The sequence below is a fragment of the Bacillus rossius genome, chromosome 1 (assembly GCF_032445375.1).
Source record: "Bacillus rossius redtenbacheri isolate Brsri chromosome 1, Brsri_v3, whole genome shotgun sequence".
Lineage (NCBI taxonomy): Eukaryota > Metazoa > Arthropoda > Insecta > Phasmatodea > Bacillidae > Bacillus > Bacillus rossius.
This window is the reverse complement of record NC_086330.1, coordinates 61784170-61806298: the sequence shown is the minus strand read 5'-3', so window position 1 is coordinate 61806298 and position 22129 is coordinate 61784170. Positions and strand designations below refer to the sequence as shown.

General features: G+C 33.3%; 2 protein-coding genes across 8 annotated transcripts in view; one reads left to right on the top strand and one right to left on the bottom strand.

Moving 5' to 3' along the window:
* LOC134536656 (phosphatidylinositol 3-kinase catalytic subunit type 3) overlaps window positions 1–783 on the bottom strand; it is a 74643-nt gene extending 73860 nt beyond the window's left edge. The window contains exon 1 of the mRNA XM_063376466.1: window positions 523–783. Within this exon, the coding sequence (XP_063232536.1) occupies window positions 523–593 (71 nt within the window). The 5' untranslated portion in view covers window positions 594–783. The remainder of the gene's footprint in view (window positions 1–522) is intronic.
* A 336-nt stretch (window positions 784–1119) lies between these two features.
* LOC134536609 (alanine--tRNA ligase, cytoplasmic) overlaps window positions 1120–22129 on the top strand; it is a 54659-nt gene continuing 33649 nt past the window's right edge. The window contains exons 1-9 of one of the 7 annotated variants that reach the window (XM_063376415.1): window positions 1120–1239; window positions 6216–6377; window positions 7596–7784; window positions 8309–8454; window positions 10123–10314; window positions 13276–13420; window positions 16328–16473; window positions 19887–20013; window positions 20101–20236. In XM_063376415.1, the coding sequence (XP_063232485.1) occupies window positions 6231–6377; window positions 7596–7784; window positions 8309–8454; window positions 10123–10314; window positions 13276–13420; window positions 16328–16473; window positions 19887–20013; window positions 20101–20236 (1228 nt within the window). In that variant the 5' untranslated portion in view covers window positions 1120–1239; window positions 6216–6230. Of the gene's footprint in view, window positions 1244–5432; window positions 5669–5740; window positions 5915–6215; window positions 6378–7595; window positions 7785–8308; window positions 8455–10122; window positions 10315–13275; window positions 13421–16327; window positions 16474–19886; window positions 20014–20100; window positions 20237–22129 lie in introns of those variants that run through there. The other 6 variants (XM_063376411.1, XM_063376434.1, XM_063376442.1 and 3 more) reach the window with 6 other exon arrangements.

Below are 22129 nucleotides of genomic sequence, written 5' to 3'. Positions count from 1 at the left end.
TTGCAGGGTTCCCATAACTATTGGATATAAAAGTAATTTTTAAATAAAATTATTACGTCAAGCCTTTGTACTCCAAAACTACTCAAACAAGGGATACTGGTGTGGTCTCCATGCTTGCTACACACTACCTCCAAAAAGAAGTGAAATACAAATTTGAAATGTAAAAAGAAAAAAAAAACCCTTGGCTGAGGTGAAGAAATACACTTATCAACTAAATCTAGCAAACCACAACACCGTAATGGAAATCAAAACAAATCTTAATACACCAATTTAAAAAAATATATATATCATTACATTCTGTATACATGAATTACTATAGGAACATAAATTACATAGTGAAAGTTATTACAGTCAATTAACTATTACATAACTAGGCATTAAATAAACTATAATTTTTAAAAACATATATTACTAGTGTCATCATAAAATGTTACTTTTCAGCTATTTCTGTTAAATGGGGTTAATTTAGATTTATATCTAGGGCACATTCATGACATGTAAAAGTCATAAAATTATATTTACATTTTAACAGTAAGCTTAGCTTCGATGGTATAACTATAAACATAGCAAAATTTGTCGTCTAGATCTTCCATGGCAGAGGAGTTAAAACAGATTTAACTTCAAAATCAATTCATTACTTAAAACCACTTTGCTCTGTAACTACAGCTTCGTGTCAAATATTTCTTATTTCATGATTTCAAAGCATTCAGAAAAATAAACAAGGCAATGTTATAATTCCAGTTTTCCAGTACGACAATCAGAGATAAGTAAATTTACTTATCTCTGACAACACATTGCAAAATAAAAATACCCCAACCTTATTAAACTCTTTAATGTGCCTAAAGGATTAAAATTTACCATAGACTATGATTTATGTCGTAATTTTATAAATTTTTTGATGCATAATTTTTTCCATTAATTATCTTATTTATTATTTATTTATATCGTTATTCAATATTAACTACAGGGTTGAATTTTGACATGTGATTATGCTTGTACCCTCTATCCCAGGCATATCAAACGCAACAGATGTAAAAAATATATTATAAAAAATATTATTAGTCTAATCGAATGATCTATTTTAAATGTGCATCTAGTACTCTAATGTTCTATGTCTTGCACATGTTTGTTCCTTTATATACTCTTTGGTTCCATACTTGCATGCGGGATTTTCATGTGCTCAGTGTTAGAGTGTTGTATACGATTGTTGTAAATTTTGTATTTTGAAGGGGACTCTGGGCAGGTGATATATTGTAGTTGTGTTTGTTAAGTGTATTGTTTTTAATACCTACTGATATTAATTTGATTTTTGTTTCTGTTATATTATGAATGCTTCCATATGGTTATGTTGACCATGTTTCTTTGGGTTTTATGCGGCTCTGTTTTTTTGCCATATACGCTATCTTATTACAACTTTCATTAACTGTATTTTGTCTGTAACTTGGTGATTTGAACAGGCTAGAACGCTGGTTATTGTAACATGTGAACAAGTCAATTAATACAAATATATACATATATACAAACAAACTGTACAACCACAAAAACTAAATATTACACAGTACTTTTACATTTCAAAACAACATAAGGTACATTACTGTGAAGTTTCAAGTCTGTAAAATATATATACTTGAAAAAAAGTGCAATTTTTGATATTTAAAGTACCCGCAAAATTTCAACGGTGATGAGGACTGCACTAACAATGAAATAGTCGTTGCCATAGAGACTAATAAAGCATCAACAAAGCAACAGCCGTTGCCATGGTGATTTCCTACCAAAAACTGGAAATTTTGATATATTACGCCCCCGAAACGCCCCTTGGGATCGAATTTCCGCAGAATCCGTTCTTAGTGAGCGTCTACATCACAAAATGAGTAACTATGCTAAATTTCAAGTCAATCGGGTGTATAGTTTTAGAGATCTCTGTAAATATGTAGAGTAACGGTATTTGCGAAATAAAAATGTTAAAAATCAGAAAATACTTTTATTATATGCTCTTTCACGTCCTCTTTTCATTAAACCCGACAGAGATAAGAAATTCCAAATACTTTAGGAGATATCGCCGTTTTAATTTGCAATACAAGACCTGTGCTATCATTCGGCCGCCAAAATTTTTTTATTTTGCCGTGTGTTCTTGAATGCTTAATTAATTAAAATGGTCAATTAGGTCAGGTCAGTTACATTATAAATACTTTCAAACTAAGCGGACAATAAAAATAATATGAATTAATTTTAATGGTTGTTTAGTTTTAAAGTACTTATTTATAATGTAACTGACCTGACCTAACAAACCGGGACAAAGGATGAACAGTAGGAACTCACGTATTTTTTTTTTTTTACTTATTACCTGCACAACAATATTCAAATAACAAATAAAACATTAACATTTGAAACGTTAAAATCTCACCTAACTTAGAGGCGGCTAACCAAGGGTGAACGCCGCAAAAAAAAAAAAATTCATACTCGTAAACAAGAAAAATTATAAATGCCGCATGAATGCACAGGTATTGTGATGAAAATTAAAAAATTCTATATCTCCTAAAGTAATTGGAATTTCTTATCTCCGCCGGGTTTAATGAAAAGAGGAAGTTAAAGAGCATAAAATAAAAGTATTTTCGGAATTTTTAATTTTTTTTTTTTAGAAATATCGCCCAACTATGAAAATTAAAAAATGTGATATCACCTAAAGTATTTGGAGTTTCTTATCTCCGCCGGGTTTAATGAAAAGAGGAAGTAAAAGAGCATATAATAAAAGTATTTTCGTATTTTTAACATTTTTTTCCGCAATACCGCTACTCTACATATTTACCGAGATCTCGTGATGAGTGAGTCGGTGAGTGGTATTTCGCTTAATAAACTTCTAGTGCCTGCGGCATTGTCAACACACACTTCGTACGTGTACTGCATGTTGTATCTAACCCCCTCGAACACATTTGATTCTAAATTTGACTATTAGTAAGGATCCCTAATGTTATTGATAGCCTTCCTCTTTAAATGTACTATCCAACACTGAAAGAATGTTTCAAATCGGACCAGTGGTTCCTGAGATTAGCCCGTTCAAACAAACAAACTCTTCAGCTTTATAATATTAGTATAGATTTATAATATTTTCAATAATTTTAATTCTCATATTAATATTATGTACACAATTGAATGTCCCGAACTGTAATGTGGAATTAAGAATATGTATATAATTTTATTAGAATTAAAAATGTGTATACAATTTTAAGTTTTGAACTAAACTTTGTGAAATTAAAATAGTGTACTTAATTTGAATTTAAATATTTGAATTAGGCACATAATGAAAATTGGCACAATACAAATTCCGTGCAATATAAAATTTATTTCAAGTAATTGCATTTTTATAATTGTTGTATTTCAATTTAAATTTGAAATAGCATGCAGTCGTAGTATAATTTTAATTCATCGAATTTAAATTCCAATTATATTGTGGTCCATTTAATTTTTTTCCTGTAATGAAAAAAAGGCATTAAAGTTTTCTTATATAATATTAAAAATTATCTAAAATTATATCTAGACTAAAAATCAATTCCACGTTTTTAGTATGCCTTGCTGTATATTTTGAATCAATTTTATGTATGGACTTAATTACTTCTTTTTCAAGTATGTATTCAATTTGATATACAAATAAATTTTTGTTGGGCAAAAAATCTGTAATTTAAAATTTTATGCAATACACCATTTAATAGGGATAAAATTTAAATTTTATCTTAAAAAGTATATACTATATTCAATTTTATATATAAATAAATTTAGTGAGACAAAAAATTTAAATCAATTAATTATATCAATTAATTTTATGAACAGACACAAATTAAATTCATTATTTTAACTCTTGACTGAAGAAAAATGGTTTCGGAAACTATTAGTTTCTTTTAAAATGAAATATTGTTTTTATTTATTTTAGGTTCACTATTTTGACAATAAATAAGAAAACCGCATGCCATAAAAATCACGATTCGATTTAAAAACTGCGCGCTTATACGCCGACATTATATATATATATATATATAACGCTCGACAATGAACGGCCAAACAGGAAAAATAGTCGCTAACGCGTGAGACAATAGAAAGAGAGAACAAACAGTTTCTTCTCTCACTCGCACTCCCTAGTCATGACGAAGAGGCCTGAGAATAGCCAAAGACCCTTCGTTTGTGTTTAGTTCACACGTACGCTCGCACGCACACTAGCCCCACTTTTACGTACAATTACGCTTTACTACTTTCTTTCCAATATTTCTCGCTAATGATTGGAAATACGAAGATGGACCTGAGAACCTTTTTAATGTATTTTTTAATTCTCAGCAACTTTTGTTGGAAACGTTTTTTGATTAAACTCCTAAATTCTGAGAAAAACTGATTCAAACCAATTTTTAACCCTTTTCTCCTTAAACTTCACGTCTGATTGCAAAAAAAATTGCACCAATCGATTCAGCGTCATTGAATTACCCTTATATCAAGTTTTCAGGTCTGCTGGTAAAAAGTGCTTGCTTTGCCTCTTGTTGACTGGCCTATAAAGGGACTCTCTCTCCTCCCCCCCCCCCCCCCCCCCCCCTATTTTACAGTTACAATTTACTGGCGCACGAGTCTCTTGAGTCCAATGAAACAACATTGCTTGAAATTCTTGGTTGAGGAACCTGGCTACTTGCTATTATTCTGTATTAAGTAACCCACCGACCACGTCACACTAAATTTTTATATTTGTTTCTTAATGTACATAGCACTTGTTAGTTTGAATGTTATAACATTTCATTCAGCATATGTAACCATAAACTTGTAACTTTGCACGACCCTGCCCTCCCAGGTTTCATGAGAATTTTTGAGGAATAAATATTATGTTCTGTCATTCAGAAGGGATCCGCCGTTTATGTAAGTTCAAGGTCACAGTGACCTAGTTTGTTATTTATATTCTGTCAGTAATATTCTGGTAATTAATGGTGATATTTAATTATTTTGTGAAATCCCTGTTAACTATGTTTTTACTGGTTTTCACTTTGCTGGCTAGGTTTTTATTTATGTAAGCGTGATTTTCAGTATATTATTGCATTTAAATGTTTTTTTTCATAACTATAATTTGTGTATATGATTCATGGCTTTTTTTATAACATAGAACAGTGCCGGATGTAAAAGAAAGATGTGTAGCGACATAGCAGCCCGAAATGATAGACAATAATTTGTCGCATCCTGTGTAAGAGAGAGACAGATGTTCACCAGGACTGGGAAGGCTATCTGACTGGGGAATCCCAGAATTGTGTCATAAGTTAGAAAGAGACAGAGATAGGTGACGGAACAGGGAGAAGACCCGCTGAACGGAGAATCACTGAATAATAGTTATAAGAATAAATGTTATAGCCAATAGGAAAGCAGTATTTCAGGGAAGTTCCCAGCTAAGTGAATTTTTCTGTAAGCTTTGTAATGTGCTTTGTTTCATCAGTCGTTGTTCAAGTACTGTACTGAAAGGACATGCGGGGTTTACAAACAGAACAAACAAAAATATAAAATTCATAAACTATGTGTAACTCGTCGTTAATTACAGCATATATAATTAGTATGTGATTTCTCAAAATGTGACTGCAAGACAAAGATAGTTTAATAGTTATGTAAAAAACTCGTATTGTTTGCAGTTAATTCAAGACAACGAATAAGTTTGGTGTGTTCTTTACCTAATTGGAGTTATAGTCAAGAAACTGTTTTAAACAATTTATATATTTTCAGATATTACTAACCAGTGTAACTTTTGGACAGACAAATATCTCCATATTTATACACACAATTAACTGTAGTATTATCTGATCTGAATTTATCCTTATAACCGAAATATAGAACAAATGGATTCAGACGCTACGGACATATTTTGTTTGGCACTAAATCAGCTGGGAAACATTGCAGTGATCCGGTGGGTTTTCTAGGGCTGCTCCCGTTTTCCTTCGCTGATGCATTTCGTCATTGGTCCATTCACCCCACTTCAAGTCTCACCATCTGTAATGTCAACAAAACTTTGAAATGTAATCATTTCACATCATCTTGCCGTCTTCATATTAGATATTACTTTTGAAAATACATCCTATCCTGGGATTAGGAGCCCAGTGCTAGTGATTATAGAATACTGCCTAACTCAACAAAGTTTTTATTTTTTATTTTTGAAAACTCTAATGTTGCTCTGAAGCCAAATAAAAATGTTTTTTTTCTTCTTCTAGATATTGGGTGGTGCCATGGATAGCTCTCTCACTGCCAAGGAGATCAGGAGCAGGTTTATAAATTTCTTCAGGGAGAAAAAAGGACACGAATATGTGCATTCATCGTCGACGATTCCCCTCGATGATCCAACACTGTTGTTCGCGAACTCCGGAATGTGCCAGGTATCTCTGTTATACTTTTACATTTTTTTAAAAATTTTTAAATTTGTGTGATTTGAAATTTTTGTTGGCTTGAAAATTAATAGTGACTGCGAGAATAGTGTTATTTTTATTTATAAATAAAGTGAAAATTATTTTTCCTGGCATTCAATGATTCAGTAGTCTGTAACCCGGCACTATTAGATTCCAACTGTTAACCTGGGTCTCCAGGTCGCATTACTGCGCTGCCAGTTTTTTTTTCCTGTGATTTTTCTGATATTAAGAAAAACTTGGGTTAGATTTCTCCAAGTGCTTCTGATTATTCCTGGCTAGTCATATGGTGGTTTTCTCAGAGTGCTTTTGTTTATTAATGGTTAGACATCTGATGGTGATCTCCTAGTGTTTCTGGTCACACTGAGTTTAGTGCTATTGTCAGTTTTAATTTCAATACAGTTTTTCCTGTTTTTTAAGGCCCGTCTACAATTGTAATGTCCTAAACTGTGTTCGATGGATCCTGTTTTTCGAGGCCGGACTACAATTGCAATGCCCCAAACTGTGTCTGACGGACACTGATTGCTGATTGGTCCACGTGACCCTCTGACGTTCATGTGTGGTGTGGGCAAAGGTCAATTTGAACTTTTTGTCCCAATATACATCCTTTGGTAGCATAAAACAGCAACACTCACAATATTTGAGTTCCTGTTTCTGTTTGAAAAACATGCATGAAAACAATTAACGAAAAACAATTGGAAAGTATTTCCTGTATCTAGAGACTACGTAAGAATTCAGGAGATTCCGACATCAGACATAACAATTGTAGACTGGGCAGTTTTCGATGCTGCAATATGATGTTCTTCACATTAGGATAAGGTCACGGACTGCCCACAGTTTTGGACTATGGTAGACAGGCCTTTAATGGTTACAGTTCTCATCATTTCATAAGTACATTTCCATAGGGATCAGAATCTTGGACGCAATGAGATTTCAGGTACTTTTTTAAACAGGATTGCTCATCTGTATTCTTTTCTTTCTATGGAGCAGGTTATTACAACTTGTTTGAAATGCCTTTTTTTGCTTGTGTATTAATTTTTCTTTGGTATTCCTGTTTAAACTATGTTGATGTTCGAATTTTCGGAAAAATTGCTGATCGGGCATGGCAATGGTCCCAAATGTGTCGGATTGAAAACTTTTCCCTCTATTGGATTTACAAAAAAATTTAATGTTCATGATTGTTGGTTGCAGTTCAAACCTATATTTCTGGGCACTGTTGACCCAAACAGTGACATGGCCAAATGGGTGCGAGTGGTAAACACCCAGAAGTGCGTGCGAGCGGGCGGGAAGCACAATGATCTGGACGATGTTGGCAAGGACGTCTATCACCACACGTTCTTCGAGATGATGGGAAATTGGTCGTTCGGAGACTATTTCAAGGTAAAACATAAATACTGAAAGACTTTATTTTTGGGAAATGAGAGTGGTACAATGATGTAAAAGTTATCAACATTGATTGTGATGTAGGTTTATGTGAGAAAGTTGTGTGCTATTGTATGTTTACTGACTTGGAGGTGTAATTTGGATTTGTTTATGGGGTGGAGAGTTATTTTGTCTATTTAATATACTACATATTTGAGTGTCTATAACACTTGTAGAATGTATCAGATTTTAGTTTTTAAAATTTTATTTTATTTTGGTCATGTAAAATTAAACTTAATATGAACTTACAATTGGAAATGTCATGCTCACTCGTGCCTCAACTGGAATATGAACCCAGGTCCCCTTCTACGAGGTTGGTGGTTCCACCAAATGTGCTAGTGAAGTGGGCTTTGAATTTCTTCTTGATGGAAAGCATATGGCTGGGGTTGTGAAGTGTGTTTGGACCAACTGGATGGCTCAGAGGAGTGAGGGGAGTGTTGGCAGTTCGTGAAGCCCCATGTCTTGTCTCCTGCTGTGCGCAGAAGGAGATCTGTGCCTGGGCGTGGGAGCTCCTGACCCGGGAGCTGGGCCTGCCGGTGGACCGGCTGTATGTCACCTACTGCGGGGGGGACGCAACCTCCGGACTGCCGCCCGACGACGAGTGCAAGAGCATCTGGCTGGACTTGGGGTTGGTTGCAGAACCCATGGTACCGAAAACCATAAGTTTCGTTCAGCCATTTTATCTTTTCAGAGCTTTCTATTAGCGAATAAATGGTTATGTTTAGTTTCATTTGATGTTCATTCAACACTTATCTCACATCTTATGATATATATATTCTTTCTTTCTTTATAGAGAATTGTGTTATAATATGCCTGATAATGAGTATGAATAATAAATTTCATCAAGTAGGAATGTAGTTGGTTTATATTGATTCAATTTTTATGTGTAAAAATTAGAGTTTTATAAAATTTTCGAATATGCCAATATGTGATACAACTATTACCGATTCACCGATTCCGATACATAGAACACACAGTTTGGTTAAAATATTTTTATAAATTTACTAAATTACCTAAAATAACTCATTCTAAGAAAAGCATGCAATGCGAATGCGCATGTATTTTAGTCTGTAAATGAAAAATAGCCTCTCTTATTTAACTTGTATTTTTAGCTTGTTTTTATCTAACTTTACTGGTGATATATTTATTTACAATGTATTAGATTCAAGAAAGTTATTAAAACATAGGATTTTTAAGTTTGATATGTACAGCTGGCAAAAATAGCTAAGAAATAATGCGATCTTAAAGTATGTATTATATGAAAAGTAAAAAGGGTAGTTTGATTTTTAGGTTATGACAGGCACTTTATATTTCAATAATATCGGCCGAAAATTACCAAGCATATCGTGAATCGGCAGAAATCCTGATTCAACTAAATATCAACAAAATTGGCTTCTGCCGGTTCGTATCGGCACAGCACTAGTAAAAAGTATAAGTATATCAAATTTGGAATCTAATACATACAGTTAAATAATACTTTGCTTTACCTTCCTTTGAAAGTGTTGAGTATAACACATATCAGTCATAAGATGTTGAACCTCTTGTTAATGACATTCCTGTCTTTAATTTTTTTCGCTAAATTATATTCCGTCACTTGTACTGCATATATTTTCTTCAGTAGAATAAAGAAAGGTATGAGGTCTTGACTCGTAAAACGTGAACATGTTTGATTGTTTGGTCTCTTTAATAAGTGTATTAGTTCCAGTGTTCATTTAATATGAACAATGTTGGAAAATTTCATGTGCTTGTGCTTTTAGTTTTTTTTTTACTTCATTACCTGACGTGCACATTCTAGTACAGGCCTGGACTTAGTGCTCCTACAAAGCAGAGATATATGTAGCTCTTAACATCTGTGTATGTTTTGATGTTTGATGGGATGGAAGTTAGTTTTTTGAATGTGTATGGATGTATATGTACCTCACTACATTAGTGTTCAGGAAATCTATGTTAAACTTGAATCATTTTCAGATGAAGTATAACAGTTTCATTATTTTACAATGTATAACTTGCTTAACATTCCTTTTTATTAAGCTACCTATACTTAATCTGTAACTAGATTCACAGTAGTATTTTACCCAGCTCAAAGGTTTTCTCTCATGTATAACTTAGTAAAAAAAATTTAGGTCACATCACAATTGTTACAAGAGGATTTCTATTGTGTTAAAACAAATTATTTTTTTCCATCAGAAAATAAACCAAACTGATTTACGTTGTTTATTACGTGCATGTATCCTGTGATTTTATAAAGCTAAGTTTTAGGAGTGTGCATTTGAGAAGAAGGTGATTCTTTTTCTAGCATTCCTGCAGAACACATTCTGCCGGGCAGCATGAAGGACAATTTCTGGGAGATGGGCGAGACCGGCCCCTGTGGGCCGTGCTCTGAAATACACTACGACCGCATTGGGAACAGGAATGCTGCCCATTTGGTGAACCAAGACGATCCTGATGTGCTGGAGATTTGGAACTTGGTGTTCATGCAGTTTAACAGGTGAAAATGCTTGATAAAGTTCAAGGTGCTTGTCTCAGAAATAAAAAAGAAAAAAAATAAATTCCTGTGTAACTCAGTACATATGATAGAAGTGAAACTTCTTTGGCAATTCAAACCTTGACAGGTAAGAATATTGTAAATGGTAACATGCCCACCAACAACAGAGACTTCTGCAGTGGACACGACACATACATACAAAGAAACAGGTGACAAGTGACAAGGGGGAAGTGACATGTGACATTTGGAAAGTGTGGATAGTGGTCATTGCAAAATCTGTGGACATTCTCCCCAACCCCGACGGCACCAAGAGCAAGCAGGCACAGGTGCAAGCGCAAATAGCCAACGTACGAAGATGAGGAGGCCACAAATATGCAGTGACCCAAATCAAGACAGTACATACACAAACATATAAGAATAAACAGTAAAAATTGCTATAGCAGTTTTAATATTAATAAGAGATACACTTTTGTATAGGACAGTTATATAGTAAAAATAATACGTAAAACAATTAATGAAGATAAATTCGACAAAAATTTAGAATGAATTTGTTTGAGTTAGAGATTGTTCTATAAAGACAGTCGTTACAATTATGAACTGTACACAGAGCTGTTGTTAATCGGCTATTGAACTGGGGCACTCTAAAGCCGGTATTGTCTAAAATATATTTACATTTGATTTTATTATTGTAACATTTATACAGAAATAGAGCGTCTAAATAAGCTATTCGTTAACAAAGTAAAGTTAAAGAAGGTTGGGAAAAATGTTTTAGAGTTACAATTTTAATAATTTTGTTTTGGATGTTCTCAATTTTATTACTATCAGTGGTGTTACTGTTATTCCAGATAACAGAGCAATATTTTAACTGTGTTATAATTAATGCAAAATAAAGGAAAAGGATGGAATCAATGTCAGTAGCAAAAAAGGTGATGTAATTAATTAGGTAAAATGTTCTAGGGGAGCTAAAGATTATATAATCAACATGGTAATGAAAGAATAATTTAGAATCTAATATGATACCAAGATCTTTAATAGTTGTAGTTTTAGAGATTTGATTATTGTCTAGTTTATAATTATAAATGATAGGTTTATATTTTCTTTTAAAGGATACAATTTTAGTTTTTGTTTATTACTAAGGGTAACCAATTTATGTTTTTACCGTAAGTTAATTTCATTTATATTGTTTTGAAGTAGCAAACAGTCCTTACATGCAGTTATTATTCTGTAAAATTTTATATCATACGCAAAAAGAACACCTATGCCGTGGAAGAAAATCTGCAACATGTTAATAAAAATGTAAAATATGTAGTAAAGGTGACAACGTTCCTCTCTGAGAGACACCTGAATTGGCTTAATGCAAGGAGGATTTGATATTGTTAACAATACAGGCAAATAGTAGTTTCACAGTGCAAAAAAAAATCCAGTAGTCAGTTTTTTTATCATTCCTTATGTAATTTGGGATCTGAATCCAAATATGGAATTATCCAACCAAATTTCCGGGTGCATATTCACAAAAAACAGCAAAACTTTCATACTTTTTTTTTTGTTTTTCGCTTATAATTTTAAAATATATATGGTAGCGAAAAACTCATTTTTCAGTTTTTATAAAAGACTGAATGTGCCACAATTTTAGCTCAACTGCAATCTGTATGTCCCATTGTTATCAAAATATAGCACTTCAAAAATTGGTAATTTTTTCCAAAAAGTAAAATTTTAAAATTTGGGTAAAATTTTCAGCCATATTGAGGAACAACTGATCCTACGACAAAAATTGTCAGAAGTTAAGTTGTAGCAAATATATTTATTTTTAATTCTAGCACAAAACAATGCCAGTGGACCCAATATTTGACTCATAATTTGAAAGATACCAAAAAGCGAGGAAATTGGATTTTGGGATGATTTGATCTAAACTCCTCCATGACTAGAAAACTTCGCAGTTTTTTTACTAAATAACTATATTTGTTTTTAACGTGTTAGAATATAAATATAGTGAAAAAAAATAATAATTGTTTAGATAATTGCGTACAAAAAATGTAAGCGAGTTATTCTTATTACTCACCAGAGAAGTGCACTTTTGAGTTGCAACGTCCGTTTTGTCATAGATATATACAGTAAGTAAGCTGCTACTGTATCACATGGTGTTAGATGATTGTGACTATCGATTGATACACCATTAACTATGACGATCACTTCTTTTAATGCCCATCTCAGTGGAGTGTCTGTGTTTTGTATTATTGTAGTTATTTGGTTGTTGATGTTTGTTTACTTTTTTCCCCACTTCTAGTGCGTGTGATAAAAATAATTCAAATAATATATTGTTTTCAAGTTTGAAATGACAAAAATGCTGTGTTTTGAAATTTTTACACGAAATTTCCTGTTACTGTTTAGCGAGAAATAAAAAAAAAAAACTTTTAATACTTGTTGCGTGTTTAAAACGTCACTTATTGTTCTTGTTTTTGTTTCAACATTTAAAAAAAGATATTTATATTGCACAAATGACTTAATCTCACCAATGAATTATGGTATATGACAAACACACAACGTATACTATGTGAAGTATTCGGAAGCAAATTAATATTTGTTATTTCAAGGTGGAATCAAATACGAATAGTTTATTCCTACTCATATCCGAAAATTCGAATATTCGCACAGGCCTAGTTATTTGGACCAGCTGGTTTTAAGATTTATAGCTGCAGTTTTTTGTTAAACCAAAACAAAAACAAACTTTATTTCTGAAATTAGATACCTACATAACTTAAAGTTAATTTGCTGCTGTTTATTATTTATTCTTTTTTCTATGTAATTTCTAAATGATATGATATAAAACTGTCCCTTTTTATACCATACCATACTGACGTACCATGATTAAAGGTTCTATCGAATGTAATAAATAAAAATAAATAATAAATAATTGAAGCTGACAAGTGTGGTAGTTGTGCTATTCAGTGTGTATTTTGCTCACAGGGAGAAGGATGGCAGTTTGAGAACTCTGCCGAGGAAGCACATTGATTGTGGCCTTGGCTTGGAGAGACTTGTGTCTGTCATACAGAAGAAGAGGTCTAATTACGATACAGACCTGTTCTTGCCCCTGTTTGATGCCATCCAGAAGGTGTCTAATTCTGTTAATATCTCTGTAGCTTGTGATTGCATGTTAATTTTTTGTCTGGGGTTATGCACTGAATATTGAAGAGTTTTTTTTAATGAATTTTACTACATTCTAAGGCCTATTTTTATCTTAAATTTTTGTTTTGTGCTTATCTTATGAGAAATATTATGACTAATTTTAGTTCTAGGTTGATTATAACTGGAGACCTGGAAAAATTGTGACTCACGAATTTGCGAAACATTACCATCACTATTAAACAGTGAGAAAATTCTTTCAATGAGAGTTAAAGATTATTCAAATGTGATTGACGTGCGAATTTCTTTATAAATTATTTTATTCGTGGATTTTTGTATCAATTCACGAATTCTGTGAATTTTTAGTTATTGTATTATTTCTTTAATCTTAAAACTGATAGGTGCAATGCACATTTACTATGGCATGCAGAACCATAGATTTGGCACATTGTGAGACATCATAGGACACGTAATGGAATTCAGTGTTACAAATTATCGTATGAGGTACCCCAGTTTAGGGTACGTTATGGCAGAATACTATTACCGTACTGATAGCGTTTAAGTGGCAGGGATAATATATTTGTTTCAGCAACTAGCATTGGAAAAACATATCACAACTTCACTGTGTTTTTTTTTTATCTTAAAGACACCAGTCATAGTCATTAAAACCTGTTAGATAAGCAGTGAACAATGAGGCATTTTTAAAGAGTGTCAAAATGAATGCCCATAACCGCCTCTCTCATTCCTCAGTGTTGGCCGGCACAGTTTTTTAATCACGTCACCTTCTCCGATAGGATGTGATTCCCTTTGTTATGCCCTTCTTGGCATCATGTTCACACCAGTCTCAGCAGTTTCACCCCAGACACCCACATTTATTCCAGCCACAGATTTCCAAGGCAAATGCCCTGACCCGATAACAATAATAATTCCAGTATTTTTGAGGGGTTGAAGTAGGTTTTGCAAGACAAAGGGTCCATTCATTATCTCAAGGATAATAATATATCTGCTCGGACTTTGTGACTTATGTCCTTGTTGTGTGAAGTGTTTCTTGTGCCCCTTTTGGCGTGTTGTATAAACAGTTCGGCAAGATGGCGGGCCGCGTGCAGTCGGGTCGTTTGATTTGTATTTGGCTATCGTTTCGTTGTCAGAGTTGTATTCACTAAATCAGACTCTTAATATATTTATGGTCCTCCGGAAGAAATTCGTTGAAACAAAGAACAATATCTTCTTACTTTATTAAATACATAGTAGCTTCACTGAAAATAATTTGTAATATAGCTGTTTCGATACGAATCGGTAGAAGCAAATTTTGCCTATATTTAGTTGAATCTGTGTTTCTGCTGATTTCCAATATGCTTGTTAATTTTTGGCCAATATCATTGAAAAACAAAAGTGCCTTTCCACTTTTCACTTTTTGTACTACTACATACTTTGAACGTAATTTCTTAGCTACTTGTGCCAGCTGTATATATCAAACTTAAACATCCTATGTTTTAATAATGTTATTGAATCTAATACATCTTAAATAAATATATCACCAGCATGTTTAAGTTAGATAAGGAAAAAAACTTGCTTTATTTAGAACATGGCTACCACTACAAACAACAGATAATACCAAATGCTTGAACTGCAAAGAAATGTTCGTAATATCTTGATGGAAACATTTTTTGATTAACTTACGTAAAGTTTTTAAAATTGAATAAAAAAATAATAACCAAATAATAATGGACTTCATATAACGTAAATGACTTTTACTGTTTCCTGTGCAAAGCAATCACATGAAATGCATTTTTGTATAAATGATTGGTACTATAAATTTTTGCCAAAGCATACGTTAAGATGGTATTGGAATTCCCTTCTTGAATTGTAAACATGTACAAAGTCTTGCAATTTTGCACAATTTAAATTAATTTTTTTAAACTTTGTATTTTTTTGAATCCATATATATTTTTAGTAACCTATTATTAAATAATCTTGTTTCATATAATAATGTATTAAATAATTAAATTTTCCAGCCCCGTTAGTAAATCAGTGTTTCAATAAGCATTAGCAGCTAACAGGATATCACCAAAAGAAATGAAAACAAGCTAAAAATATGAGTTAAAAAAAAGAGAGGTTATGTTCTGTTTATAAACTAAAATACATGTGCATTTGTGTTACATGCTTTTCTTAGAATGAGTTATAAAAATATTTTAACCAAAATGTGTTTTTCCTGTATCAATTCGGAATCGGTGAATCGGCAAATGTTGTTTTGGCATATCAGCGTATCGTTATATTGGCAAAATTTTGTGAATCGGTGAGCTCTAACTGGTAAGTCTCAAAAGTTAAATAGTCTTAACTGTTGATAGGCATGTTACAAATAAAAAAAAAACATAATTGGGATGAAACTATTTTTATTTAATTTATTATGTTTTAGAAATTCACATTGCCCTTGATTAGTATGCATGTATCTTTATTTATTTATTTAAAACTAAAGAAATCCATTTTTGTACTCAAGAATTTTTCCCATTTCATCCAATAATTTTGGTGTCACCCAAGAATTTTAAGACTTGCTACTCAAGAACATTCCATGTCTCTATTTATAACATAGCAATAGGTTAGATTTTAAAAGTATGGAAGCGCTTGAATTCCTGTGGTTTCTGCCTTATTTTATAATGATTTTATTGATGGAAAATTAAGGTGTGATATACTTGCACATACATATACTTATACAAAACACACACACAGTAGGTTAATCCTCACGTTATGCCAATTTTTCTGAAATGAGCTAGTGAAATTTTTTGAAAGTTATATTTCTTTGTGTGTTATTTTACTTTACTCAAGCCTGATTCTCTTTGTGAAATACTGTTTCTATATTTCGCTGTAAGTTTTTTCAACATGTTATGTCTGTTGCTAGGGCACAGGCGCTCGTCCGTACCAAGGACTCGTGGGAGCAGATGATGTGAACGGTATCGACATGGCGTACAGGGTTTTGGCAGACCATGCTCGCACTCTCACAGTTACGTTGGCCGATGGAGGTCGGCCGGACAACACTGGCCGAGGGTGAGTCTTTTTAATTTATTTTTAAGAGACACATAATAGCTAACCAGTTTTTATACAGAATACTCAAGTCAGTCACATCATGCATTAAATACAGTTGAACCTCCTTTTTACATATTTCAAGGACCAGGACAAAAATATGTAAAAAGGGGGAAGTGTTAAAAAAAAGTTAATTTTTTCACTATGATGGAAACAATGAGAAGGAAATGTACACATTGTAAACCTTGGATAAGTTTGTTTATTTAAATCTTAAATATGTTATTTGTCAATTTATGTTGTCATAGTATTGAGTTTGTGTATTGAGCCACCCAGTACTTAGCCAAATTTGTTTTATTTAGAGGTTTCTAGTTTGGTTTCTGTATATCTTTGGTTTTTGTTTCTCTACATATTTTTCTTGTTTGATTAAGTATTCCATTTTTAGCAATGCCAGGCATAATTCACATTTCATTACATTCACTTACACCCTTACTAAGCTTGCCAGGTAGGAATTTCTGAGACTTCCATAGTTTCTCTTAGAATGGTTATTCCTTGGCCAGCAAATGAACTTAAATAGTAACTTTTCTTCAATAATCAGAAACAGTAAATGGATTGTTGAGCCTTAACTTCGGACGTGGCAAGACGTCTCCCATGTGTGGGACGGTCCCAATGGTCCAGGGATCCTGCATTGGAGTAGTTCTGCTCCCTGAGCTAAGCACCTAAAATTACAGTGGAACCTCACTACTACAAGAGTTGACAATGGCGAGAGAAATCCTAGTAACCACGAGTACTTGTAATAACCGAATATAGAAGATTCAAGTCTGAGTTAAAATCCTTAATCTTCCAAAATGTCTTAATTTCAAATCATATCTCAAAAACGTGCACTGTAGTGAAAAAATTAACAGAATAAAAGTTGTAGAAAGTTAATTTTTAAATAGAAATGGTATCTTTGAATTTTTTTTATCTTCAACTGTTTTTGTTTTAATCGCGAATGAAATGTAGACTAGGGATGGGCCGGTCGAATTCTCGAATCCCACCGAATCTCTAGTATTCGAAAGATTTGAAATTCGAGGGAAAAGATTCGGGATTCGAGGAAAAATATTGATGTAAATGTAGTTCTTTAAAAACTTAAATGCTTACAATTTACTTGGCCTGTTTACTTTAACCTTGGAACACATCCTATTGAGGTACAGTAGAACCTCGTTAATACGTGATGGTCGGGACCGAGATAATGACGGATTACTGAATTTCACGGACTAGCGATTAAAAGCCCGGAAGGTCTTGTCAAGCTTCTCGGACACCGGCGTGCAGCTGGGTTGAAGGCCAAGGTCGTGTGACGTAACATCTCCCGAGGCTTACTGCGCCTTGGCAGCAGATGGATAAAAAATAGTAAACTCCCCATTATTCGTGTTAATTGGGACCCGCAGATGCCCGGATAAATGAAATCCTGTAAAAAAAAAAATAGACCCGGATAATCCGTTCACGGTAAGGGCCGGCAATCTTCGAATTTGTTTCTCGGCTTAAAAAATACAGCACTGCCTAGCCATTAGTTCACCGTCATTTACAACAGCCGAAGAGAGAAAGATAAGATCGTGCTGACCTTGCACACATAAATTTTGGGTAGGCACCCCCCCTCCCTCCCGGTCGTGCAGCCGAATGCCACCCAGACACTTCACTCACCAGCGCATGCTGTGAGTTGGCGGGTGGAAACAAACAAAGGGAGACGGGTAGCAGAAGTCAGGACATCCCCCTCAAGTTTAAAGAGTGACAAATGTGACAGCTGAAAGGGGGGTGACACAAAGGGTCGGTACAAACAGTGTTGCAGAGTTTGGCAGCCCACGCGATGGCTTGCAGTGTTTGCCAGGCCCGCGTGACGTTAATTTTAAGCGCTGACAATTTTTACTTCTCTTATTTTTTTGCTCTTTTAATTTGTCCCGGATTATCCGATTCCCGAATTAGCGCATCACGGATTAACGAGGTTCTACTGTATTGTACTTTTAATTCGTTATTATATAAAAAAATTATGAAGCATGTACTGATTTGGGAAACTTACTTTATATTCATTAACATGGATGCATTGTCGCTACATTGGCATTAAATAAGGCATAAATCACAGGTGTATTCTCAGAATATGCTACAAAATAAAATAATGCACATTTAGGATCTAGACTAGTAATATGAATCTTGTTTTTTTTAATAACTTTACCGAGAAATCTGTTACTTAGTAATACAACAATAATGCCGACTTTCATCACAAGTTACGATCGCACATGTAGTAATAACAATGAAATAATGAATGATAAAAATTAATACATTATACAATTATTATTTTAATCACGATTCGATTTTAAATACGTATTCTGATACACGTTCTATTTATGAATTTTTTTAGGACCAAGTTTGGTTTGTGTAGACTACCAATGTTAAAATATGTATTATCTGAGAATTCCATGATGGCCAACCAATGACTTTGTTAGCCAATCATTTTGAGCAACACAAAAAATAACTAATATTAATATAAAGAATTTTAATGGGTAAACTAGAGAAAACACCCCGTCACTTTTAACTTCTGGCATATTAATCACTATGCTTTAGTGAGGCTTAATTTTAAAAGACGCACGACAATATTTCTTATGGCCTAAAAAGAACCATTGAAGCCAAGATGGAGCCTTTCAGTTTCCATTAAATATTTCAGGAAAGCGTTTATCTTCATTTGGGACTTTAAACAAATGTCAAGTTGGTAACTACAAAATATTGTTCCGTCGGATGTTGAATTTCGTTTTCCGATTTCCATGGATACATGAATCACTGTACTCACAGATAATGCCTGAATGCCTTAATTCCACCAAGTCGGATTCTATAGCAATTGATGAAGTGACCAGATTCTTACGTGATCCTACAGTTAACCCAGAAATAAACATCCTCGAATACTGGTCTCTGAACGTTTGTTCAGCACTGCAGGAAACATATGTGACCAAAAACGGAATCGTCTTGATCCAGACCGTGTCAAAATCCTTGTTTTTTAAATAAAAATTTAAAGGGTTAAATAATTCTGCATAATGTTTAATTTTTTCTCTTAACTTATAAATTATTTTATAATCAACCCTTGAGATCTGGATTCCGATTCGAGGGGTGGATTCGAGGTACTGTTTGGGATTCGAATTCAAGATTCGGATTCGGGAAAAATGGGATTTGACCCATCACTAATGTATACATAATTAGTATTTATTTTTTATGTTAGCTCCATAGAGTTAATTCATAGGAATATTAAAAGGTCGAATTTATCTAGGATGTATGAAATTAATCCATATTACCTAATATTTTGCAAGTGTATTAAATACGTACTATGCTGTATTGACAATAATTCTTGTACATTTTTTTAGGTCATAAGAGAAAATGTTTCTTAAAAGTTATTTTTTAATTATCTTTTTTCTATATAGGTATGTTTTGCGCCGTATTCTTCGCAGAGCAGTCAGATATGCTATTGAGAAACTCAATGCAAAACCTGGTTTCTTTTCATCTTTGGTTCACACAGTGGTTGATCTTCTGGGAGACACTTTTCCGGAGGTCAGTTTATAAAGGTTTGCTTAGCATGGATTGACATGCATATTGTTGGAATATTAATTTGATTATTTGTTGCTTTATATTTTGTAGTTGAAGAAGGATCCACATAGTATAATTGACATCATTGAAGAAGAAGAGCAACAGTTCCTGAAAACACTATTGCGTGGTAGAAGTTTACTTAATCGTACGATTGGTAGACTTGGAAATGCTCAGAAAACTTTACCAGGTGTGGTTTTGAGTAGTATGTAAGAAAAAAGAAAAGAATTGGTTTAGGTTACGGTCTAGTGACGCGAGTTAATTCAGAATTTTTATTGTCCAATTTCTTATTTTTTTTTTAGGTGTCCCTTGAATCCTTTAACTCTTTCCCAGTAATTAGGGAGTCAAAAATTCCAAATGAAAAGTTAAAAAGCTGCCCAGTTAAGAAAGCATGAATTGGTGTATAATTAGGAATAAGATTTTATGGTTTTATTTTTAGGACAATTTCATTTTTAAAACAGGAGATGTAGTTGTTTATATTTTTCTACATTGTCTTTTTTTATTTAAAAAATATATATTATCAGCACATATAAAACTATAATATATCTTAAAATTTATTTCACCAATATATTCTCATTTTAATTGACCCCTCATGTACTAACACAGTAAAATATAAGTAATAAGCACATCTAAAACAGAACTACTTTGAAAAATAAAAATCAATCAGCAAATTTTGTGTGTTTGAAATATGTGCCATCATTAATGTAAAAACATGTTACTAATGTTAGCAATGCAAGTTTAAACAATATAATAATTTTTTTCCACTCCATTTAGATCATACATTCTGGTACGAAATTCATATTAAATAAATTACATTCAATGAGTTTTCCTATATAATGCCACCACTTCCCTTGCCCAGGGCTAGTGATAACAACTCGAGACACCCTGCGTGGAGCTACGCTAAACCAAAGCGGCACACCCATAAACAAAAAATTCAAGTGCTGCATCAGAAACACAAGTACAAGTTGCGCGTCTGAAAAGGTTGCCAGAATCATCATACATAAAAGCAATGAAATTTATAGAAATTCTTAGCGAAAAATGAGGGAGAACGGATAGGAGACAGTATTCAAAACAGAATTCAAAATTATTCTTTTGTCAATTTACTAAAGCAAACATACTTTGCTGTTACAAAAGACATGGCCTTGAATTGTTATGAAAAAGGTACTTTATAATAGGGCCTACACCTACCAAAATAGCAGAAACGTAGCATAACATAAAATTATGTATAAAATTTAAATATTACAACAAATGTAAACATAAGGACTATAAACATTTTGGCTACCTTTAAAAATACTAAATACTATAAATGTTCACCCAGGTTTTCAGTTATTAATTGACTTTTTATGTATTCAAAACAAAAATGTTAAAACAGGTCCGGAGGTCCCGGGGAGAGTTTTAAACATTTTAGCAATGGTGTTGCAAATCCAAAATCCAACACCAAAACGTGTTTCTCACAGGTCTGTTCCAAAAGGCACAAATAATTCGGCGCTGACACAGTAAATACAGTACTGTCTTCCCAGGGTCCTACATGTAAGGGCTGTTCAACACTTACATTTTGAAGTGTAGCTGCAGACCAGTTCTTCCTTCGGACGTGCTACCAAGGTAGCAGCATGCAAAAGTAGCATGGGTGTGCTGCACGATCAAGCACACCCAGTATGACAGGCGCAAATCCATGTACTCATAGATGTTCACGAACCGGATTCACTTTTCATAGAAATCGTGCCAAAACATGCTTTAAACCTATATTGCAGAGAGCTGCTTCACTCATGCCAGCCTGTGACTAACTGTCCACTCACACATGTTGCCGCCTTCTGTCGCCTCCACGCGGAAGCAGATGTCACCACAACACCGTCGGCACACTCATAAATAAAATAGTCCTTGCACACATTTATAAAAACACATGCCTGAAACTAAAGTAGCCATATCAAAAAGTATATTACTAAAAATTCTAGCTAAAAATTAATATATAAAATATCTTTAAAATATTTACCACATTCTAAATAATATATAAATTCTAATGAACAAGAATGTTCTCTAGACTTCCAGATGAATAGAGATAATACCAATTTGAGAGTTGCCTCTT